This window comes from Mobula hypostoma, chromosome 13 (assembly GCF_963921235.1).
Source record: "Mobula hypostoma chromosome 13, sMobHyp1.1, whole genome shotgun sequence".
NCBI classification, from domain to species: Eukaryota; Metazoa; Chordata; class Chondrichthyes; order Myliobatiformes; family Myliobatidae; genus Mobula; species Mobula hypostoma.
The window spans coordinates 56,251,760-56,277,945 of NC_086109.1; the positions used below are offsets into that span (position 1 = coordinate 56,251,760).

General features: G+C 41.7%; 1 protein-coding gene across 6 annotated transcripts in view; it reads left to right on the forward strand.

Moving 5' to 3' along the window:
- Positions 1-26,186, forward strand: part of tcf12 (transcription factor 12) — a 379,444-nt gene that overhangs the window by 71,045 nt on the left and 282,213 nt on the right. For 5 of the 6 annotated variants that reach the window (XR_010020134.1, XM_063065727.1, XM_063065722.1 and 2 more), the window contains one exon: positions 12,185-12,287. The exons of the other annotated variant lie outside the window; for it this stretch is intronic. Coding sequence is in view for 4 of the 5 variants with exons in the window: in XM_063065727.1 (XP_062921797.1) it covers positions 12,185-12,287 (103 nt within the window). In the remaining variant the exon portion in view is untranslated. The remainder of the gene's footprint in view (positions 1-12,184; positions 12,288-26,186) is intronic. 6 annotated transcript variants of the gene reach the window in all.

Sequence of the window (26,186 nt, forward strand, 5' to 3'; positions counted from 1 at the left end):
ATATGTCTATCCACGGCCTCCTCTACTGTCAAGATGAAGCCGCACTGAGGTTGGAGGAACAACACCTTATATTCCGTCTGGGTAGCCTCCAACCTGATGGCATGAACATTGATTTCTCTAACTTCTGCTAATGCCCCACCTCCCCCTCGTACCCCATCTGTTATTAATTTATATTCCCCCTCCCCCCCCCAATCCTCTGGGTTTTGTTCCCCCCTTCCCCTTTTCTTTCTCCTTGGGCCTCCTGTCCCATGATCCTCTCATATCCCTTTTGCCAATCAATTGTCCAGCTCTTGGCTCCATGCCTCCCCCTCCTGTCTTCTCCTATCACTTTGGATCTCCCTCTCCCCCTTTTAAGTCTCTTACTAGCTCTTCTTTCAGTTAGTCCTGATGAAGGGTCTCGGCCCAAAACGTCGACTACCTCTTCCTAGAGATGCTGCCTGGCCTTCTGCGTTCACCAGCAACTTTGATGTGTGTTGCTTGTATTTCTAGCATCTGCAGAATTCCTCGTGTTTGCAAATACATTAGTTTCTTTTTCATCTGCACTCTGCCCATTAGAAATAATATCAAAAATAATGGTGATTTTAAATTGATGACACTTGACTTCTTGCTACCACCTTCTTTGATTTGTATGTTGTCTATAAATTGGTGGATTTTAGTCCATATCTAGAACTGGTTGGGCAGAATTTAAAAAAATTATTTGCCTTGAATTTGTTTTGATAAGATTGGCAAAACACTGTCTCCCTTCTCACTCAATAAAATGACTCCTTTCATTTTCAGAATTTATTTCTGAACAGATAAGCCAGCACATGATGAAAATTACTGTCCTCCATTCTGCCAACACTGGTTATATCAAGTCTAGGTTTATTTTGGGCGGTTATCAAGGCTATCCCATAAATTGTAAAATGTATTTAGTAACATTTTCATACCCTTGATCATGTGACATTTAGTGCGAAATAATAGTCAGTATTTTCCTAAAATATCAAATACAGTGGCTTCCGGTTAATTGGGACATACTGGGGCCAGTGCATTTTGGCGGAATTAAGTGTCTGCCTCAATTAGCTGAAGTTTCATGGAAATAGTTAAAAAGGTATTTAAAAAAAGACAAACTGAGAAATAAATTATGTATTTAAATCAAATACAGAATAAATTAGAACACTGCCAAAACTACTAGAGTACTACAAAACTGTATTAGTACTACAAAACTGTATTAGTTCCCAATAGATATCAATGGAGGAATTCATCAGTGAAGGCTGATGCGCTCTTTTGATTGACTGTAAATGAACAAAACCAGCACAAACAGCTGGTCACCTAGTGCAGGTAGTGAACTGTCTTCAAGCAGTGTTTTTGACGATGGCATTCTCCAAATCTTCATGTTTATTGTAATATTCAAGATGATTGTCGATACCTTCAATATTGTTCATGGTTCCTAACTTATTGAGGTAGTGAAATTGTTTCTTTTTCACTCCCGGCTGTTTCTGATATCTCCGAGCCTGCATGATTGAAACCATAGTGAGCAAAACAGTTCCAATTTGTCTTGCTGCTTATTTCTTGCCAGTTATTAGTGACACAAATCACTGCTTTTTTTCACGCAAACACGCAAATCATGCTATTTCAAAAACTCTTTGCTCTAAGCATGGTGTAATGTCCAGAAGGTGAACTGTCTCTGCCATTTCATCATGGCTGATCCAATTTTTCTCAGCCCTTATCTCCTGCCTTCTCCCCGTGTCCCTTTGTGCCCTGACCAATTAAGAATCTGTCACTATGTGAGCTTTAATAGTTTTTCTTGCACTCATCACATCTTAGAGAATTAGAGGGAAAATAATCTTTTGAAAGGAGCAAATAAAACATTACCATCAGCAACACTAAACTTGCAAATATTGAATGGTTGCTGTTATATCCAAAATCTTAACTGCCCTCCCCAGCTAGCTCTATTTCTTGCACTCTCCCATGTCTTCCCTGCTTTTCTCTCCATCTTCAGTCCTGAGCTATTTTCTCTGCTCTGCTGTAAGGTTATTATCTTTGTCTGCTCCTCTGTACAAGCGCTGTCTGCCCACTGAGAATCCCCATCAGAGTAGCCCTCAGCTATGTGGAGTACTTCGCCATGTCTTCAACCTGAGCTTGAGGCTCTGGAGGGTTCCTGTGCTGTGGAAGACGTCCTGCCTCGTCCCTGTGCCGAAGACGCCGTGCCCCAGCGGCCTCAATGACTACAGACCAGTGGCATTGACCTCCCACATCATGAAGACCCTGGAGAGACTTGTTCTGTAGCTGCTCTGGCCTATGGTTAAGCCACACTTAGATCCCCTCCAGTTCACCTACCAGCCCCGACTAGGAGTTGAGGATGCCATCGTCTACCTGTTGAACCGTGTCTATGCCCACCTGGACAAGCCAGCGAGCACTGTGAGACTCATGTTTTTTGACTTCTCCAGTGCGTTCAACACCATCTGCCTTGCTGTGCTGGGGGAGAAGCTGACAGCGATGCAGGTGGATGCTTTCCTGGTGTCATGGATTCTTGATTACCTGACTGGCAGACCACAGTACGTGTGCTTGCAACACTGTGTGTCCGACGGAGTGATCAGCAGCACTGGGGCTCCACAGGGGACTGTCTTGTCTTCCTTTCTCTTCAGCATTTACATCTCGGACTTCAACTACTGCGCAGAGTCTTGTCATCTTCAGAAGTTTTCTGAAGACTCTGCCATAGTTGGATGCATCAGCAAGGGAGATGAGGCTGAGTACAGGGCTACGGTTGGAAACTTTGTCACATGGTGTGAGTAGAATTATCTGCAGCTTAATGTGAAAAAGACTAAGGAGCTGGTGGTAGACCTGAGGAGAGCTAAGGCACCGGTGACCCCTGTTTCCATCCAGGGGGTCAGTATGGACATGGTGGAGGATTACAAATACCTGGGGATACGAATTGACAATAAACTGGACTGGTCAAAGAACACTGAGGCTGTCTACAAGAAGGGTCAGAGCCGTCTCTATTTCCTGAGGAGACTGAGGTCCTCTAACATCTGCCGGACGATGCTGAGGATGTTCTACGAGTCTGTGGTGGCCAGTGCTATCATGTTTGCTGTTGTGTGCTGGGGCAGCAGGCTGAGGGTGGCAGACACCAACAGAATCAACAAACTCATTCGTAAGGCCAGTGATGTTGTGGGGATGGAACTGGACTCTCTGACGGTGGTGTCTGAAAAGAGGATGCTGTGCAAGTTGCATGCCATCTTGGACAATGTCTCCCATCCACTACATAATGTACTGGTTGGGCACAGGAGTACATTCAGCCAGAGACTCATTCCACTGAGATGCAACACAGAGTGTCATAGGAAGTCACTCCTGCCTGTGGCCATCAAACTTTACAACTCCTCCCTTGGAGGGTCAGACACCCTGAACCAATAGGCTGGTCCTGGACTTATTTCCTGGCATAATTTACATATTACTATTTAATTATTTATGGTATAACTGACGAAAACCAATTTCCCTCGGGATTAATAAAGTATGACTATGAATAATTCATGTTGGAGGTGTCTAATGTCACACGACATACAGGTGACTGACGCTAGAAAATATTTGATAAGTCTCCTGCCCCAATTAGACAATAGACAATTGACAATAGGTGCAGGAGTAGGCCATTCGACCCTTCAAGCCAGCACCGCCATTCACTGTGATCATGGCTGATCATCCACAATCAGTATCCAGTTCCTGCTTTATCCCTATAACCTTTGATTCCACTATCTTTAAGAGCTCTATCCATCTCTTTTTTGAAAGCATCCAGAGACTTGGCCTCCACAGCCTTCTGGGGCAGAGCATTCCATATATCCACCACTCTCTGGGTGAAAAAGTTTTTCCTCAACTCTGTTCTAAATGGCCTACCCCTAATACTTAAACTGTGGCCTCTGCTTCTGGACTCGCCCATCAGTGGGAACATGCTTTCTGCCTCCAGCGTGTCCAATCCCTTAATAATCTTATATGTTTCAATAAGATCCCCTCTCAGCCTTCTAAATTCCAGAGTATACAAGCCCAGTCGCTCCAATCTTTTGACATATGACAGTCCCGCCATCCCGGGAATTAACCTTCTGAACCTACGCTGTACTCCTTCAATAGAAAGAATGTCCTTCCTCAAATTTGGAGACCAAAACTTCACACAGTACTCCAGGTGTGGTCTCACCAGGGCCCTGTACAGCTGCAGAAGGACCTCTTTGCTCTTATACTCAATTCCCCTTGTTATGAAGGCCAGCATGCCATTAGCTTTCTTCACTGCCTGCTGTACTTGCATGCTTGCTTTCAGTGACTGATGTACAAGAACACCTAGATCTTATTGTGCTTCCCCATTTCCTAACTTGACTCCATTTAGATAATAATCTGCCTTCCCGTTCTTACCACCAAAGGGGATAACCTCACATTTATCCACATTAAACTGCATCTGCCCACTCACCCAGCCTGTCCAAGTCACCCTGCATTCTCATAACATACTCCTCACATTTCACACTGCCACCCAGCTTTGTGTCATCGGCAAACTTGCTAATGTTACTTTTAATTCCCTCATCTAAATCATTAATATATATTGTAAACAGCTGCAGTCCCAGCACTGAACCCTGCGGTACCCCACTGGTCACCGCCTGCCATTCCGAAAGGGACCCGTTAATTGCTGCTCTTTGTTTTCTGTCAGCCAGCCAATTTTCAATCCATGTCAGTACTCTGCCCCCAATACGATGTGCCCTAATTTTGCCCACTAATCTCTCATGTGGGACTTTATCAAAGGCTTTCTGAAAGTCCAGGTACACTACATCCACTGGCTCTCCCTTGTACATTTTCATAGTTACATTCTCAAAAAATTCCACAAGATTAGTCAAGCACGATTTCCCTTTCGTAAATCCATGTTGACTCGGACCAATCCTGTTACTACTATCCAGATGTGTCGTAATTTCATCCTTTATAATGGACTCCAGCATCTTTCCCACCACCAACGTCAGGCTAACCGGTCTATAATTCCCTGTTTTCTCTCTCCCTCCCTTCTTGAAGAGAGGGACAACATTAGCCACCCTCCAATCCACAGGAACTGATCCTGAATCTATAGAACATTGGAAAATGATTACCATACATCCACGATTTCTAAAGTCACCTCCTTAAGTACCCTGGGATGCAGACCAACAGGTCCCGGGGACTTATCAGCCTTCAGACCCAACAGCCTATCCAACACCATTTCTCGCCTAATATAAATTTCCTTCAATTCATCCATTACTCTAGGTCTTTTGGCCACTATTACATCTGGGAGATTGTTTGTGTCTTCCCTGGTGAAGACAGATTCAAAGTACCTGTTCAACTCGTCTGCCATTTCCTTGTTCCCCATAATGAATTCACCTGCTTCTGTCTTTAAGGGCCCAATTTTGGTCCTAACAATTTTTTTCCCTTTTTTTACCTTCTGTTGCTCTTTAAAAGTTCCCCAATCCTCCGGCTTCCCACTCGGCTTTGCTATTTTATACCTCTCTTTTATTTTTATACTGTCCATTACTTCTCTTGTCAGCCACGGCCTCCCCTTACTCCCCTTAGGATCTTTCTTCCTTTTTGGAATGAACTGATCTTGCATAGTGATTGAACAGCATTGTGTCCCAAAAAGCAGCTGTCCCGATTAACTGATGGCCCAATTAACCCGAGTCCACTCCATTTTTTTTTTATGACCGAACGGTACCTCACCTGATCAGATCTTGCTGGTGCTGGCATATACAAGTGTGCGCCGCTTAATGTCCATTTGGACAACGTCTGATCGCATATATGTCCGCAGTCCCGATCGGAGAACATGACTTAGTGTATGTAACCAATCTCATGTATCCCATGTCTCTTGAGTGTAGTAGAGTTATCTCCGGTTAATTTTCTTTCGAAAATATTACCGTAAAGTGCATCATGGCTTCCAAACGCAGCAAAACCACTCCTAGTGATAGCAGTAGCAAGAGGCAAAGGAAAAGTATTGATTTGGAAGTGAAACAAAAGGTTATTAAACAATATGAAGGTGGAAAACCAGTGAATGCTATTGCTCGGGATTTAGGCATGTCACACTCGAAAATCATGACGATCCTGAAAAACAAAGAAAACATTCTCGAAGCTGTTAAAGGATTGGCTTCACTGAAAGCTACAAGGCTCACAAAAATGCGAGAGGGACCTATATCAAATATGGAGAAATTGCTAATAACAGGATTTAGTCAATACAGGTACACTACAGCACTCCATAAAGGTTTGCTAAGTATATAATATAGTGTTTGCACAACGTCCAAATCACATAACGTCCGATTTCATAGAACATATTGTGGGCGTTAAGCAACGCATGCCTGTATTCCAAAGTAGCCACTTGTGTTCACCACGTGCCCATATGTACCTGGTTTGAGTGCAGATGGCCCAAGAAAGAAGTCCTTAGATGCTGGTGGTGAGTCGTGGTAATACCTTAAATGAAGAAAGCCTTAACTAGAATTTCCTCAATAATTCACAAAATCTTGCCCTCAATTTACTCAGCTTTGAAAGGCTCAACAGCTTTGAATTGAATTGACTTTATTTCTTGTGTCCTTCACATACATGAGGAGTAAAAATCTTTACGTCTGTCAAAATATGCAATCATAGTAATTTATAATAAATAGAACAGTCAATGTAACTTTGAGATTTTTACTGAAAGTAAAAGTTAATGATGTCTTGAAAATCTAATAACGGGGTACAATACTAATTCAAGTCAAGTCACTTTTTATTGTCATTTCGACCAGAACTGCTGGTACAGTACATGGTAAAAATGAGATAATGTTTTTCAGGACCATGGTGACATGAAACAATACAAAAGCTACACTGAACTATGTAAAACAACACAAAAACTACACTAGACTACAGACCTACCCAGAACTGCATAAAGTGCACAAAACAGTGCAGGTATTACAATAATTAATAAGCAAGACAATAGGCACAGTAGAGGGCAATAGGTTGGTGTCAGTCCAGGCTCTGGGTATTGAGGAGTCTGATAGCTTGTGGGAAGGAACTGTTACATAGTCTGGTCATGAGAGCCCGAGTGCTTCGCTGCCTTTTGCCAGATGGCATGAGGGTGAAGAGTTTGTATGAGGGGTGCGTGGGGTCCTTCGTAATGCTGTTTGCTTTACGGATGCAGCGTGTGGTGTAAATACTTTATACTTTATTGTCACTAAACAATTGATACTAGAACATACAATCATCACAGCGATATTTGATTCTGCGCTTCCTGCTCCCTGGATTACAAATATTAAATATTAAAATAGTAAAAATTAGTAAATGTTAAAAATTTAAATTATAAATCATAAATTGAAAATAGAAAAATGGAAAGTAAGGTAGTGCAAAAAAACCGAGAGGCAGGTCCGGATATTTGGAGGGTATAGCCCAGATCCGGGTCAGGATCCGTTCAGCAGTCTTATCACAGTTGGAAAGAAGCTGTTCCCATGTCTGTAATAGGGGGAAGAGAGACCCTGATGATCTTCTCAGCTGACCTCACTATCTGCCGCAGGGTCTCACGATCCGTGATGGTGCAATTTCCGAACCAGGCAGTGCTGCAGCTGCTCAGGATGCTCTCAATACAACCTCTGTAGAATGTGGTGAGGATGGGGGGTGGGAGATGGACTTTTTATACTTTATTGTCGCCAAACAATTGGTACTAGAACGTACAATCATCACAGTGATATTTGATTCTGCACTTCACACTCCCTGGATTACAAATATTAAAAATAGTTAAAATTAGTAAATATTAAAAATTTAAATTATAAATCATAAATAGAAAATAGAAAAATGGGAAGTAAGGTAGTGCAAAAAAAACCGAGAGGCAGGTCCGGATATTTGGAGAGTACGGCCCAGCTCTGGGTCAGGATCTGTTCAGCAGTCTTATCACAGTTGGAAAGAAGCTGTTCCCAAATCTGGCCGTACGAGTCTTCAAGCTCCTGAACCGTCTCCCGGAGGGAAGAGGGACAAAAAGTCTGTTGGCTGGGTGGGTCAGCCTTCTCAAAAAGTAGAGATGCTGCTGGGCTTTCTTGGCTATGGAGCTGGTGTTGAGGGACCAGGTGAGATTCTCCCCCAGGTGAACACCAAGAAATTTGGTGCTCTTAACGATCTCTATGGAGGAGTTGTCGATGTTCAGCGGAGAGCGGTCGTTCCGTGTCCTACTAAAGCATATCTTACTATACCTAACTTTCCTGAAGCACTACAAAGGCCCCCCCCCCTTTAAATCAGAGGAACCATGGGTTTAGAAATTAAATTTCGTAGTGTAAAAGCTCTAGGGATTCCAGCAGCAGAATTTCTGGTGAGACAAGCTACTGAGCAAGCTTGTAACTTCCACCTGTGAGTTCTGTATCCATGACCTGACTGATTACAAGGTGCATTAGGGATTCAAGGATAGCAGGTAAGGACCAAAGCAAGTTTTGTGTATGTTAATTAAAAAAAAAGTTGCTGAAGTTTTTAAAACCATTTTAAATTTGAAAGATTTTGTTAGTTTTCAATAGTATTGTGGAAACTACCTGCATTTCCATTCTTTGTATTCATTTAAGTTGCAGGGGCTACAGATACTGAAATATTCATGAAATGAATCCCCATTTCTACTAATTTTAATGTTATATGTAAACAGTAAATTTGTCCAGATGAGAACTTTGTTTTCCTCTTGTCTATAAACTAGGCATGACTGATTATAAAAGCAACCTTGACACATGTAGAATTCCAACTTGTCTCCTTTCAATTTTTTGAGCAAAGTAACAGTGTGACCAACTCGTGAAGTTTATTCCAGTAGTCATTACTATCCAGCTGCTAGAACATATGTTTCCTTTTCCACTCTCCAATGGTAAGGCTACTGTTCATCATCAGCAATTTCTTACTGACAGCCTGGCTGGATTGTAGTTTAAAATCAATGTTTTCTGTAGTATAGTCTAGTATGAACCTGCAGTACTGTGCAAAAGTCTTAGGCACCCGAACTATATACAGTATATGTACCTAAGACAAAAGTTTAAGGATAATATGAGACGGAACTTCTTTACTCAGAGTAGCTGTGTGGAACGAGCTTCCAGCAGAAGTGGTAGAGGCAAGTTCGATATTGTCATTTAAAGTAAAATTGGATAGCTATATGGACAGGAAAGGAATGGAGGGTTATGGGCTGAGTGCAGGTCGGTGGGACTAGGTGAAAGTAAGCATTCAGCACGGACTAGAAGGGCCGAGATGGCCTGTTTCCATGCTGTAATTGTTATATGGTTATAAGACTTTTGCACAATTCTGTAGATCCATTGTCTTCATGGCTGTGAGTCAACATGTGGCAAAATTCCAAGTCTTTTTATTTCTCAGGTTCTCCTCACTTTGGTATGCCAAAACCTTCCACCATGTTACATCAAAATCTTTCAAGCAATTGATCTGTTGACTTGATGTGTTTGCTTTCGCAGTGGTGGGGAATGAGCTGGAAATCCCGTTTGATTTATCCTGTCTACTTGATGAGATGGCTTTGACACTACGTTAAAGCTATTTTATGTTCTCATCTTTCATTCTGATTAAAAATGTTAGAAATTTGAGTTAGTTACAAATTCTGATTCAAAGTAAGCTACCTTTGTAAAAGTTGCTGGTGAACACAGCAGGCCAGGCAGCATCTCTAGGAAGAGGTCTACGAAGAGTACTGACGAAGAGTCTCGGCCCGAAACATCGACTGTACCTCTTCCTAGAGATGCTGCCTGGCCTGCTGCGTTCACCCAACTTTTATGCGTGTTGCTTGAAATTCCAGTATCTACAGATTTCCTCGTGTTTGCATTTTTAAATCCACTACTGCGAAGCCTCTTCCGGTGATGCCTACACTGAAGGAGTTTAAATCTTCTCTTCGGGAATTCAGTGAAACCATCTCTCACTGCTCCCCATCTGTAATTTCTTCGGCTCTTCAACTTTTCGACCACATTTTGACTCAGACTCGCTATCACAGCCATATATGCTTTCTTGGAGTGTGTCTCCACTGCCAACTTACTCCAGTTGGCTTTAGGATTCGTTTTCGAGCGCCTCAATTTGGACCTTCTGAGGATCCCAGGTACTCACATTTTATTGACTCTGCCTCTCGTCGCTTCTCTCGTCAAGCTCTGAAGGTGACCCTGTCCGCCATGAGGAGGTACTTGGCATCCAATGTTCTCTCTAATTTTTAGTAGTCAGTGTGCGCAAAAATCTTACGTTGTGCAGTTTTTTTTCCTGTGACAAAAGTATGCGCGCACTGAATGCACACGTGGCACGGTTTATGTAGGTTTACAAAATATTTGACATAAAACTGCACAAAATAACAAAATAACATACATATTTGAGTCACTCAGTTATTTTTTTTCTCTCTCCTGTCTTTGGCATTTACCCATTCTTTGTAAACTCTATCTAGACTAATAGAACTTCCATCGAATTGATAGCTTTCGATTCTCATTAACATATCCAAATGACATTCACCTAAACGGTTTCTCAGCTTGTTTTTGAGTTGATTCATTAGGCTAAAACCTTGCTCACAGTCTGCACTAGACGCAAGAAAGGTTCCCCCAATGTCCACCAACTGGGCAAGGTCGCAAAACTGTTCATTTTGAAGTACAAATGCCACCATTTGAGCAAAGTTTGAAATCAGTTTGGATTTAATTTTTTCTTGCACGGAAAATTTGAAATCATTAAACTGTCTAACTATTACAGTATTTTCAGCTAGAAAATTATGATATTTTAGACACAAGGCATTAACTTGTTCATCGCCAAATGTGAAGTCACAATCTGCAATTGCGGAGAAATCAAAAGCTGACCATTCCTGTACCTCATCTTCAGGAAACTTTTCTTCTAAATGAACACAAAGACTATTTATAAAAGTCAACAGCGAACTTGTATCTACTGTGACGTTTTCTTCACGTTGTTGGCTTAGCAAAACTTTAACTTTGTCACTCCACGAAACATTGTCTCCCATATACTGCTTTCTTATCTTGTTAATTTTGCCTCATGCAAAATGAAGTGAATCAATCGGTGACGTGCATTGTGGTATTTGAAAAACCGACTAATTAGCTACCAGAAACATTTAGCTAAAAGATTATTTTCAATAAGTATAATTATTCATTACTAAGTTATTTTAGATAACTAACCTTTTGTGCGCACATTAATTTCCTTTGTGTGCTGGTTGAAAACGTGTGCGCGCGCACACGAGCACAGCTTAGAGGTAACATAGTTGGCGTCCCTATCTCAGACCCTTCCACACTTCCGGGACACTTTCTTCGCCGTCTGTAATGGACCTGCTCGTTAATTCATTCTCTGTTGGATCCATGCCTGTAATCGCTGTTTTTTTTGCCTTTGGCATGTTAGGCAAGGATCGCAAGATCTTACATCTGCAGACGCCGGAGCCTGCTGGCCCCGACGCTAGCAGGCATGAACTTCAGATGGTGGCCCCTGCCATTGATCTTGCCGGCTCCAACACCCCAGGGCATATTCAAAACCCGGACTCCAGCAACGACCATGGACACCTTCAAAGCGATTACGCAACCACCAACTGCGACTCCAACCTTGAACTTCAGGCCGGGTCTTCATGTGCTGCTATTGTGATTCCTGTCTCCCCTTCCCCCACCACTACTCTGCAACCCCGTCTCCCTCACATTCCATCAGCTACTCCTGGGCCCTCAGGCTCCATCTTCCTCTCACCCCAGCCTTCTGCTCTCCACTGACACCACTAGCCTCCCTCCCCCTCCCCCCGATCCCTCTGATCCCAGTTCTCATCCGTGACGAAGGGTCTTGGCCCGAAACGTTGACTGTACCTCTTCCTAGAGATGCTGCCTGACCTGCGTTCACCAGCAACTGTTGTGTGTGTTGCTTGAAATTCCAGCATCTGCAGATTTCCTCGTGTAAGCTACCTTTGTGGTATCTTTGCAAAGTTTTACTGTGGCTGATTGAAAGATATAGCTTAACATGGCTTAATTGTATTCAAGTAGGTACTCTGTTGCAAGAAAATATTCAACAAAGATTTTGTGCGTATCTTAGTTCAATTTGCAAAAATATTTTAATACTCTTAAGCTATATTGGCAGAACATTCCTAGAGACAATACACAAGATTTCATTTTTAAAAAAAAGAGAAAGCAGTGATACAAAATAATTGAATATCATTTTATGCATAACATTTGTTGGTTTTGTTTTTCAATTATGTGGGAATTAGTATGCCTACATAAATACTGTTCTTTTTCTTTAGGCATTTGCCGACAGTCCTCATTACAGTGAACATTTGAATGATAGTAGATTAGGATCCCATGAAGGATTGTCACCAACACCATTCGTGAACTCCAGCCTGATGGGTAAGTAGCATTTCTTAGAAAGCAGACTCTTGTAATCTCATAAACCTCTGTTCTTGAATAGCCATTTGTCATCCCTTGTCTGAACTGATATTAGTCAAGTGATCATTGTAACTGCACAATGTTGGGTTTACTATTGGGACCAAGAAACACACCATTTAAAAAAAAAAATCACATTATTTTCCTAAGTTCTGGGCAAAAGATTCTCTTAAATATCCTTGGACATGGATGGGAGCAGATGGTATGAGAAAATATTTAAGTGGGGGTGTGCTAATTAGGCAGGAATTTGGGAGTAAATTGGGAACGGATGCTCTAAGGAAAATGTACAATGGAAATGTGGAGGTTTTTTATGAAGCACTTGCATGGGGTTCTGTATAAGTTTGTCCCACTGAGGCAGGGAAAGGGATGGTAGGATGAAGGAACCATGGTTGATGAGAGAAGTGGTGAGTAAGTGACATCTTGCAGGGTGGGAGTCATTTGGTGCAGGGGTCAGGGTTTGTTTTCTAGATTATTGGGGAAGGTATGACCTGTACAAAAAGGACAGGTTGCACCTGAACCTGAGGGGCACCAATATCCTTGTTTGCTAAAGAAGGTGGAGAGGATTTAAACTAGTTTAGCAGGTGGATGAGAACTGGAGTGATAGGGCTGGGGATAGAACATTTGGTATACAAGTAGATGCAGCGTGTAGTGAGACTGAGGAAGGACAAATTGATGATAGGGCAAAATTGATGTCAGTGAAATGAATTGAAATGTAACATGGGGCAAAATTGAAAAGGTTGATCAATACAGGACTGAAAGTGTTATGAATGTATGCAGTATATGGACAAAAATCATGTAGTGCAGTTAGAAACTGGCAGGTATGATGTTATGGGCATAACTGAGTTGTAACTGAAAGAAGATCATAGTTGGAAACTTAACACGCAAAGATGCACGTATCAAAAGGACAGGCAGGTACTCAAAGGGGGTGGGGTGGCTCTTTTCATTTTCTAAAAAAATGAAATGAAATCGTTAGAGGTGTCATTGGATCAGAAGATGTAAAATCCATGTGGGTAGAGTAAAGAAACTGCAAGGGTTAAAAAACACTGATGGGAATTGTATACAGGTCTCCAAACAGTAGCCAGGATGTGGAATATAAGTTACAATGGGAGATAGCAAAGGCATGTAATGTAAGGGCAAGGTTACGACAGTATGTAGGTAGATTGGGGAAAATTATGTTGGTGCTGGATCCCAAGAGGATATTTGTAGAATGCCTTCAAGATGGCTTTTTGTGGTTGAGCTAACTAGGGGAAAGGTAATTGTGGATTGGGTGTTGTGTAATGAACCAGATTTGATTAGGGAGCTTAAAGTAAAGGAACTCTTGGGAGGTAGTGATCATAATATGATAGAATTCATCCTGCAATTTGAGGGGGAGAAGATAAAGTCAGATTTATCAGTATACAGTGGAGTAAAGAGAATTACAGAGGTATGAAAGAGAAGCTGGCCAAAGTTGATTGGAAGGGGACACAAGCAGGAATGATGGTAGAACAGCAATGGTTGGAGTTTCTGGGAGCAATTTGGAAGGCAAAAGATAGATATGTCCCAAAGATGAAGACGTGTTCTAAGGGAACAATGAAGCAGCTGTGTCTGGCAAAGGAAGTCAAAAACAGTATAAAAGGAAAAGTGAGGCAATATATAATTGAGCAAAAATTAGTGGGAAGTTAGAGGTTTGATATACTTTAAAAACTGACAGGCAACTCAAAAAAAAGGCGAGAAAAGCTGAAATGTGAAGGTAAGCTAGCCAATAATAGAAAAGAGGATTTCAGAATTTTTTTTTTTACAGATATAAAGAGAACAAGAGAGGTGAGAGTGGATATTGACTACTAGAAAATGACGCTGGAGATCTAGTAATGGTGGGGGGTGGGGAACAAAGAAATGACAGATAAAATTAGTAAGTATTTTGTATCAGTCTTCACTATGCAGGACACCACCAGTGTGCCAGAAATTTGAGCATGTCAGGTGGCAGAAGTGAGTGTAGTTGCTACTACTAAGGAGATTTGTGGAGGCATTTGTAATGATATTTCAAGATATTTCTGGAGCGGTTGTGGAGTACTGGAAAATTGCAAATGTCATTCCTCTCTGTTAAGAAAGGAGGGAGACAGAGAGGAAATTATAGGCCAGTTAGCCTGACTTCAGTGGTTGGGAAGATGTTGGAGTCCATTGTTAAGGATGAGGTTTCAGAGTACTTGGAGGCACATGATTAAATAGGCCAAAATTAGCTTGGTTTCCTTGAGGAAATCTTGCTTGACAAATCTGTTGAAATTTGTTGAGGAAGTAACAGGTAGGATAGACAAAGAAGAGTCGTTGTTGTTTACTTCGATGTTCATCAGGCCTTCGACAAGCTACTGTACATGATGTTGCTGAACAAGATTAGAGCCTGTGGTATGAATGGAAAGACACTGGCATGGATAGATTGGCTGGCAGAAGGGAAAGAGTTAGAATAAAGGGGCTTTTTCTGGTTGGCTGCCAATGATTAGTAGTGTTGCACTGGGGTTAGTATTGGGACCAATTCCTGTCATGTTGTATGTAAATGATTTGGATGACAGCATTGATGGTTTTGTGGCCAGATTTGCAGATGATATGAAGATAGGAGGGCAGGTAGTGTTGAAGAAGCAGGTAGTCTGTGGAAGGACTTGTTAGAAGAAGTATCAGATGGTGTGGGGAAAGAAGTAGCAGATGGTGTAGGGAAATAGTAGGTCATAGACTGTGGTAGAAGGAACAAAGGCGTCGTCTATTTTCTAAATGGGGAGAAAATTCAAACATCTGAAGTGCAGGCAGTCCCCTAAAGGTTAACTTGCAGGTTGAATTGGTGGTAAGGAAGGCAAATGCAATATTAGCATTCATTTCGAGAGGACAAGAATGCAAGTGCAAGAATGTGATGCTGAGGCTTTATAAGGCATTTTTCATACGGCACTTGGAGTATTGTGAGCAGTTCTGGGCCCCTTATCTAAGAAAAGATGTGCTGACATTGGAGAAGGTCCAGAAGAAGTGGAAGTGTTACCATATGAGAAGTGTTTAATGTCTCTGGGCCTGTATTCAATGGAGTTTAGAAAAAGCGGAGTATCTCATTGAAACCTGTCAAATATTGAAAGGCCTAGACAGAGTGGATGTGGAGAGGACATTTCCTTTTGTGGGCGAGTTTATGACCAGAAGGCAGAGCCTCAGAATAGAGAGACATCCATTTCGAACAAAGATGAGGAATTTCTTTAGTCCGAGGGTGGTGAATCTGTGGAATTCATTGCCGGGGTCGACTGTTGATACCGAATCATTGAGTATATTTAAAGTGGAAGTTCTTAATTAGTCAGGGCATAAAAAGGTTATGGAGAGAATGCTGGAGAACGGAGTTGAGAGGAATAATAAATCACCTTGATAAACTGGTGGAACAAACTTGAGGGACCAGTTGGCCTAATTGTACTCCTATGTCTTATGATCCTTGACAAGAGGAAGAAGGAAGGATACTTATGGATTAGGAAGCAAAATTCAGGCAAAGCTCTTTAGAATTAGTCAGAAAGCTCTTAAGAATGTAGAGCTAAAAGGGAACTGAAGGCCATGGTAAGTAAGATTAAGGAAAACCTCAAGTTATTGTATACATGCATGAAGAACAAGAGGATGAGTTGAGTGAGGATACGACCAAACAGGGATAAAAGAGCAAATGTGCTTTTAGTTGGAGGAGGTAGGGGAGATCCTTGAAAAATATTTAGCTTCACTGTTCACCAGTAAGAAGTACCTTGACTGATGTGAGGGCAGTGTTAAACAGGATCATGTGCTGGAATATGTTGATGTTAAGAATGAAGATGTTTTGGAACTTTTGAAAATGCTAAGATAGAGAAGTCCCCAGGGCCGGACAGGATGTACCCTAGGTTACTACAAGAAATGAAGGATTAGGTTGCTGTTCCGTTGGCCATAATCTTTGCGTCCTGGCTGGCTACAGGAGTAGTACAGAAGATTGGAGGATGACAAATGTTATTCCTCTGTTCAATAAAGGTAGTAGGGATAATCCTGCGAATTGTAGACCAGTGAGTGTTGCATCAGTAGTGGACAAGCTACTGGAAAGGATTCTTAGAGACAGGATTTATGAGGAATTGGAGAAGCATAGTCTGATTAGCATGGCTTTGTGAGGGACAGGTGCCTGATGGAGTTTTTTGAGGAAGTGTCAAAATAAATTGAAGGTAGAGCAGTGGATGTCATATATGAATTTTAGCAAGGTGTTCATCTAGGTTGCCGCTGGTAGGCTTATTCAGAAAGTCAGGAGGCATGGGATCCAGGGAAACTTAGCTCTATGGATTTGGAATTAAATTGCCCACAGAAGGCAGAGGGTAATAGTAGATGGAGCATATTCTGCCTGGATATCCGTGACTATGGTGTTCCGCAGTTCTGTTCTGGAGTCTGTGTCCTTTGAATTTTATGACTTGGATAATAAAATGGAAAGGGGAGTTATTCAGATTACAGATGACCTGAAGGTTGGTGGTGTTGTGGATAGTGTGGAAGGTGTCACATATTACAGCGGGGCATTGGCAGTATGTGAAACTAGGCTGAGGATGACATGGTTTCAATCTGGCAAAGTGTGAACTGATAAACTTTGGAGGTCAAACTTGAAGGCAGAGTACAAGGTGAATGGCAGGATCCTTAGTATGGAGATCCAGAGGGATCTTGTGATCCCTCAAAGTTACCATACAAGTTGATAGTGTGTTCAAGAAAGTGCATGATATGTTGTCCTTCATTAGTCGGGGTATTGAGTTCAAGAGTTGTGAGGTAATGTTGCAGCTCCATAAAACTGTTGAGACCAATATTGTGTTCATTTCAGGTCCCCTGATATCGGAAGGATGTGGAAGCTTTGGAGAAGATGCAGGGTAGATTTACCCAAACAGTGCCTAGATTAGAGTACATACTTCATAAAGAAAGGTTGAGCAATTTAAGAAAGCTGGGGTGGTGATGGGGCAGATATCACCCTGGGGTGATGATCGGTGGCACTTAAGTGTTGTTGGCACCACTGTTTACAGTACAGACGGCCTGGGTTCAATTTTTGCCTCCGCCTGTAAGGAGTTTGTATGTTCTCCCCGTTACTGGGTTTCCTCCGGGTGCTTTGGTTTCGTCCCACAGTCCAAAGACGGTAGGTTAATTGATTATTGTAAATTGGGGGATTACTGGGTGGCGTGGCTTGAAGGGTCTATTCTGTGCTGCATCTCAATAAATAAATATATTAGGGACCTTTAATCGACTCTTATGGATGAAAGAAAAATGGAAGATTTCACAGGAAGAAAAGGTTAAATTGATTTTGGATTAGGTTAAAATGTTGGCACAGCATTGTATACTGAACAGCCTTGATGTAACTGTACCTTTGTATGTTAGTCAAATTTTTTATTGGTCTTTAAACTGGCCTATATTATATTCATTTTATTCTGTATTTATAGTAAAGCTTAGATTTTGTTGTTTCTGTGATTTTTTTTTTGTATTTTAGTAAGTCTTTACTACATTGCCAAATCAAAATTGTCCAGGTCTCTTTGATTAAAATTTTCATTCAGTTCTGCAGTGTTCCATACAGCTCCCCTCTTTTCCCACTTCCCTAACCCTCCAAATGGCTCCCCTTTCCCACCAGTCACCAGTATACTGAGCTTTCTATTAAATTTACACATTTGATCTTTGGCTGAATGAAATTAATTAGCAATGGAATAAATCATCCTATTCATTGTATCAACCTCTCCCTGAAACTGGGATAATAATCTAGTGACTACAACTCTTACTTTCTAAAGTCTTTGTAAGGTTATACGAGTTAAATGCTCATTTGTGACACATACTCAAATTGTGTCTGAGTAAAAGCCAAATGTTGTAATGATGGATCCACTGGGTTATCTATTGTTGTAAAAGTCTGTTCTTTTTCATTATGGATGTGCTGGAAAATATGTCAGTGTAAAATCGAGGCTGTGAACGGAAGTTGTATTCTGGAGAACATCCCAATTTAGACCAATCACTTGAATAAATTCCTTTTTTCTTTCTGATCTCCCTCTTTGTAAACATGCATTGCTCACAGAATAAATAGCAGCAGTAGGTGTGAGTTGCATGTATGCAACCAGTCAGATGCTGCTGTTCACTATTTGCAGTTCTGCTCCAGATTAAGTGATTACTGATTCATTGTCCATTAGACCATAGACATAGAAATAGAATTAGGCCATTTAGCCCATTGAGTCTGCTCTGCAGTTCCATCATGACCGATCCTGGATTCCACTCAACCCGTTACACTTTTGAGGTGTGTCTATTTTAATGCAAGAAGCATCATTAACAAAGTGGATGAGCTTAGAGCTTGGATAAGTACTTGGAGCTCTGCTGTGGCCATTACAGAGACTTGGAAAAAAACTAGGTAATGAAAGAGATCTAGAAGTTTACTAGACAACGGGGTGACCCGTTGGTACACCCTTTGAGAGAAGGGTAGTGCAGTCTGATATGAGCAGAATGAATATTAAATTTTCCTGAATGCTATTGGTATCGCTTTGCTTTGGAAATTGAAGTAGAAAACCTCAGTTTATTAAAGAAGAATGACACGTAGCAAAGCAAATATAGCTGCTCCTCATTTAACGAGGTACACTTTTGGCTTATCTGCACCCTTGTGGCTCTCATTATCATTCTGGAGACGTGCAGCCCTTTCACCCCACTGTCTCTTCAGCCCTTCTGCTGTTTGTTGTTTGTCTCTGATCCTTGAGATGTGCATGCCTCTTCTCCTCTGTCTCTTCTTTGCTCATCTTTTTTTGTCCTGACTCTTTGATCCTGGAGTCTTGCGGCCCTGGCCTCATCCGATTCTTGTTCTTTCCCTCTCCTTGTCGCTTCCCGTCGACGTTTGGCATTATCTCTTGACCATAATGTCCCCCTTCCCTTTTCACGCGGCATAATTAGGCTGACCATTTTTTTTTACCCTAATGCTCGATAGCAGATACGAAATAGTAACACTAAAGGATGCTGATTATTCTTGATGATGTGGTTGGTGCTCTCCTAAATGGACGTGATATAGTCACTGCTGTCCTTTGACTGCAGCAAAGGGTTTTATGGGTGTCTCGAAGTACGTCATTACAATAAGATTTAATTATCTCTTATTGATGGGTGGCAGTTAGATCTGTCCCAATCCTGTACATGCTGATGGTGATCAGCAGAATGTGACCCCTTGAAATAGAGCTGCTCTGCCCTTTTGCTCTGGTAGGTGTCGCTGCTGAGACTGGCCGTGTGCATGCGTTGGGCTGTCGTGTCCCGATTTCCATGATGGCCGATTGGGTCTCGGGTGAAAGCCAGTCTGTTGATTTTTGGTGAATGAGCAATTTTATATGAATATATAACCCTGAACTTTGCCTGCATTCAGTAAGTTAGCGCATTTTAATTCGACTTAGCCAAACAAAAGTGCTGCTGTAATGCACCGTTTGCACTAATTGGAGGTCACAAACAGACAGAGCATGAGAGTTTTAGTAGAATATAGATAAGGCTAGCAGGAAGGAGCTTAAGAGTGAAATTAGGAGAACCAGAAAGGGCCATGAGAGTGTCTTGGCGAGCAGGATTAAGGAAAACCCCAAGGCATTCTACAAGCAAGAGAAGACGTGAGAGAATAGGACCAATCAAGTGTGACAGTGGAAAAGTGTGTATGGAACTGGAGGAGGTAGCAGAGGTACTTAATGAGTACTTTGCTTCAGTATTCACTATGTAAAAGGATCTTGGCGATTGTAGGGATGACTTATAGCAGATTGAAAAGTTTGAGCATGCAGATATTAAGACGGAGGATGTGCTGGAGCGTTTGGAAAGTATCAAGTTGGATAAGTCACTGGGACCGGACGGAATGTACCCCAGGCTACTGTGGGAAGTGATCGAGGAGATTGTGGAGCCTCTGGCAATGATCTTTGCATTATCAGTGGGGATGGGGGAGGTTCCAGAGGATTGGAGGGTTGCGGATGTTGTTCCCCTATTCAAGAATGGGAATAGAGATAGCCCAGGAAATTATAGACCAGTGAGTCTTACTTCATTGGTAGCCAAGATGTGTGTTTGAGATTGCAAAGGGAGCTGGAAAAGGCATGTAATAAGGGTAATGCCACAATTGTAATGGGGGACTGGTGGTGTTGGATTGCAGGAGAGGTAATTTGTTGAATGCCTACGAGATGGCTTTTTAGAGCAGCTTGTGCTGAGCCTACTCAAGGAAAGGCCATCTTTGATTGCGTGTTGTGTAATAACCCAGATCTTATTAGGGAGCTTAATGTAAAGGAACCCTTGGGAGACAATGATCATAATATAATTGAATTCATACTACAATGAGACAGAAGCACAAGTCACGTGTATCAATATTGCAGTGGATTATAGGGAGTTACAGAGGCATGAGAGAGAATTACAGAGGCATGAATTTTCACAAGGCATTTGATAAGGTGCCACACATGAGGCTGCTTAACAAGATAAAATCCTATGGCATTACAGGAAACATACGGGCATGGACAGAGGAATGAATGGCTGACAGACAGGAAGCAGTGAATGGGAATAAAGGAGGTCTTTTCTGGTTGGCTTCCAGTGACTAATCAGGGGTCAGCATTGGGGCTGCTGCTTTTCACATTGTTTCCCAATGATTTGGATAATAGAACTGATGGCTTTGTGGCAAAGTTTGCAGATCATACAAAGAGGGGTAGGTAGCGCTGAGGAAACAATATGATTGCAGCAGGACTTCGACAAATTGGAAGAAAGGGTAAAAAAAGTGGCAGATGGAATACAGTCTTTAGAAATGTATTATCATACACTTCTATAAAAGGAACAACGGTGCAGACTATTACCTAAAGGGGGAGAAGTTTCAAACATCAGAGTTTCAGCAGGACTTGGGCGTTCTCGTGCAAGAGTCCCAGAAGGTTAATTTACAGGTTGAGTCTGTGGTAAAGGTGGCAAATACAAATGTTCGCATTTATTTCAAGAGGAATAGAATATAAAAGCAAGGAGATAATGCTGAGGCTTTATAAGACACTGGTCAGGCTGCACTTGAAGTATTGTCAACAGTTCTGGGCCCAATATCTCAGAAAAGGATATGTTGGCATTCAATGAGATATCCTGCTTTCTTCTAAATTCCAGTGAGTACAGGCCCAAAGCTGCCAAACACTCCTCTTATGTTAACTGCTTCATTCCTGGAATCATCCTTGTGAGCTTCACTGGACTCTTTCCAATGCCAACATATCCTTTGACACTGTCCACAGTGCCACCAACCTTTGTGTCGTCTATGTGCTTGCCAACCCACCCTTCTACCCCCATATCCAGGTCGTTAATAAAAATCATGAAAAGTAGAGGTCCCAGAACTGATCCTTGTGGGACACCACTAGTCACAATCCTCCAATCCGAATGTACTCCCTCCACCACGACCCTCTGCCTTCTGCAGGCAAGCCAATTCCGAATCCACCTGGCCAAACTTCCCTGGATCCCATGCCTTCTGACTTTCTGAATAAGCCTACCATGTGGAACCTTGTCAAATGCCTTACTAAAATCCATATAGATCACATCCACTGCACTACCCTCACCTATATGCCTGGTCACCTCCTCAAAGAACTCTATCAGGCTTGCTAGACACAATCTGCTCTTCACAAAGCTATGCTGACTGTCCCTGATCAGACCATGATTCTGTAAATGCCCATACCCCCATCTCTAAGAATCCTTTCCAACAGCTTTCCCACCACAGACGTAAAGCTCACTGGCCTATAATTACCTGGAATATCCCTACAACCTTTTTTGAACAAGGGGACAACATTCGCCTCCCTTCAATCCTCCGGTACCATTCCCGTGGACAACGAGGACATAAAGATCCTAGCCAGAGGCTCAGCAATCACTTTCCTCGACTTATGGAGCATCCTGGGGAATATTCCGTCAGGCCCTGGGGACTTATCCGTCCTAATGTAGTTTAACAACTCCAACACCTCCTCTCCCTTACTATCAACATGCTCCAGAACATCAACCTCACTCATATTGTCCTACCCTTCTGAGTCACAGGGCCAGATTCAGTGCCAGGCACAGCTGCTATTACTTCCCCCAGGTAGATAATGCCTGCCTCCCCCCCCCCCCGCAAAGTACTCGATATAGAGTACTTATTGTCAAGGTGGACGGCCCACAATGGTACTGTCCACTATCTGACGGTCACCCATTTATGTGTCTCCTGTAGCCTTGGAGTGACTACCTCCCTGTAGCTCCTATCAATTACTTCTTCACTTTCCTTAACAAGCCAAAGGGCATCGAGCTACAGCTGTAGTTCCTTTAACACTGTCTAAAGAGCTGCATCTCGATGCACATGGTAGAGATGTGGCAATTGAGGCTAGTAGTCTTCTGGAAATTCTATATCTGGGACCTAGAACAGAACACTGGCTCTGTAGACATCTCCCCAATTCTCTGAAGAGTTAAATTAAAAAAGAAAGGAATCATCTTAACTACTTACCTTGCCTCTGCCTGTTCTTGACGAAGCCCCTTTGAGCCAAAACCTTACCACTCTGACTCAGACCACTCTGATGACAACTCTGCTAGACAGTACCTCTCTTTTATAGAGGCAGGGTTTTTATAGCTCTTCGCCAGATGTGTGCAGGAACGCTTCTGTGTCTGCGCAGTACTCCAGACTATTACAGTTGGAAATTGTGATTAGTTCAACAGCCGAGTTTGGGCCAACAGGGGTAGAGAAAGGAGGTAAATGATCTTCTGTCTGTACATTTTTATTCAAGTTTCTAGTGTTGTCCATCTTAACCACAGGACATCTCTGAACACATCTCTGATGTTCTACCCTTAACCATCTTCAGCTGCTTCATAAATAACCTTCCTTTAGTCGTTGGGCCAGAAGTAGGTATGATTGTTGCTTACACAATATTCAGCACTTTTTTCAATGACTCAGATGATGAAGCAGTACATGTCCAAATGCAACAAGATCTGGACAATATCCAGACTTGGGCTTATAATATTCATGTCTTACAAGTGCCAGGCAAGGACAACAACCAACAAGAGGAAAAAAATCCAGCCTCTTCTCCATTACTATTTCTGATCCAGCCCTATCAATGTCCTGAGGATGCCTCTGACCAGAAGCTGAATTGAGAAACCATTAATAGTGTGGCTACAAGAGTAGATCAGAGGCTAGGAAGACAGTGGCAAATAACTTGCTACCTGCTTCCCAAAGCATTTCCACTTGTCTGGGTGAATGGAACTTCAACAAAATTCAAGGAGCTCAACATCATTCAGGACATAGTAGCCTGTTCAATAGGTAACCCACCCACAACCATTCACTTATTCTACTGCTGTAGTTGGAGCAGTTTGTACTATCAATGGGATGTGCTGCAGCAGCTCCCCAAGACTTGAGATGACATCTTCTAAATCCTACATGTGGAAAATGTTTTACAAGTGAAACACGTTCTTGATTTGTAAGTCGCTATCATGGTTTCTTCACTGCTGAATCAGAATTTTGGAACTCTCCCTCCTTTTACAGTATTATGGATATGCACACACTTCAGACTGCAGCATTTCAAGGCGGCAGTTCACCACCACCTTCTCAAGGACAATTGGGGATGGGCATTTAAGTGCTGGCTCAGCCTGCGAAGCGCACGTCCCTTGAATGAATTAAAAAAAGATGGAAAAAATTTCTTCATCTAAAACAATTGGCTCTTTGGAATTCATTATCCAGAAGAACTTTGGAGGGCCGCTCACCATGTTCATGACCAGTTGATAAATTTTTAGATGTCAGTGGAATTGAGAGTTTAGTGTAGGGAAGTGCTACTGAGTACATTATTAGCCATGACATTATTAAATGGTTTTGACCAAGAGCCAAGTGGTTAATGCCATCTAGTTATGTTCATATGAAGTCAAGGTGCAGTGCATCTGAAGGGTTGGTGATGCGACATGTGCTCAATGTATTTGAAACATTCTTTAAAAAAATTCTTAAAATCTATGTACTCTTGCTGAGAGTTCTATCTTGTAATCATACTTCAATTAAAAAGAACAAGGGTAAAGAATGGCTATTTTTTGTCATGTACATTGAGCATGCAGTGAAAAGAATCAATTGTGTCAAATCAGTGAGGATTGTGCTGAGAACAATTTGCAGATACCAACACCACACAGCACACCGACAACTTAATAATCCTAACCTTGTACGTCTTTGGAATGTGGGAGCATACTGGAGCACTTGGAGGAAAACTACTTGTTAATGGGAAGAACATACAAACTGTATTGGCAGCAGTGGGAATTGAACCCCTATTGGTGATTGCTGGTCCTATTAAGAGATTGTACCGCTATGCTGTCGTGCTGCCCCCTACTGAATATTTTGAAAAAAAATTAACATTAAATAAAGCTTAACATATTTCCTGTACCAGTACTTTGATAAGGTTAGGCAAGTCCTACTTCCTCACTCCTTTTCTATAGTGCTGCCAGTTCTTCTTAAAGCATTTTCCAATCTTTTTTTTCAAACTCATGAATTTTTTCACTACCCTATCAAGTGCGTTCCCTCTTCTGTCAGTTGTCTCTGGTCAGGGAACGTGAAAATCATGTTTTATATATAAAATCAGTTAATTTGTAAAGATAAAATTAAAGATCCATTAAAAATTATTTTAATATTTTTGGAAGTTCAGTACAACAACCCCATGTAATTAAAGTTGAAAATTTAAGTGGGACTGTTTCTATATAGGTTTGTTGTTCTGCTAGGAAGAGGATTAATGCAGTCCTGATCTAATATACTTGCGTGTTAGAGTCTAAAATTCACTTATTTTAAAACTTGATTGAATTTTACCACTCAAGTTTTATTGCAGTGAAATCTGAAGAATCTTGGATCTCATCAGAATCAATCAGGTTTATTATTACTGGCATATGTTGTGAAATGTTGTCTTGAGGCAGCAGTACACTGAAATACATAAAAAATGCCAAGTTACAATGAGCAATGTATATAAAATTGTACTTTAATGAGGTAGTGTTCATGGACCGTTCAGAAATCTGGTGGTAGAGGGGAAGAAGCAGCTCCTGTACCTCCTGTCATATGGTAGTAATGAGAAGAGACATGTCTTGGATGGTGAGGCTCCTTAACGATGCATGACACTTTCTTGAGGCACACCCTTTTGAAGATATCCTCGATGGCAGGGAAGACTTGTGGCCCTGATGGAGCTGGCTGAGTACAACCCTCTGCAGCTTTTTTTTTTTGATCCTGTGCACTGGAACCTTCAGACCAGCCAGTGTTACAACAAGTCAAAGTGGTTTTCATGGTACATTTGTAAAATTTTGCTAGATTATTTGATGACATAACAGATCTCCTCAAACTTCTAATGAAGTATAACCTCTAGCATTCCTACTTTCAATTCCATTGAGAGCAAATGTGCCACTTCCATCTGATAACCTTAGCAGAAAAATACCATAAAATGTGAAACTAATCCCAGGGCACCCTCACATCAAATTCCTTTGGACTGTGTTCAGTTTTAACAAGACGTGAGTAGATTTACAGTAACTTGACCAAATCACTCATTGTACAAAATATTCTTCAAGATTCAATTACTTAATATTTATTATTGTCCTTGCTCAATAACTCAACTTTTGGGGGGAGTTGGAATGTAAGAGGAGAAAAAAAGGAAAATTCTTTTGTTGAAGTGCTCTCCAGTATCTTTGAATGATGGAATCTAGTCTAGGATAACATATCCACAGAGCTTTGTATTGAAGGGTAATGAATTTTATGTAGAAATTATAACAGATGCAAGGTCACTGGTTTATGTGGATTTGGAGGAAGTTGTATCTAGTCTGAAATGTGAAAAGCTGTCTTAAGTTATTTCAGTTTGAGCTAGTTTCCATGGTGTTAGTATCCCAAGTATTTAGTTACAAAGGAACTATTTGTGCAGGATTTCCTACCTGCACTGTCAAATGAAAGTGACATGC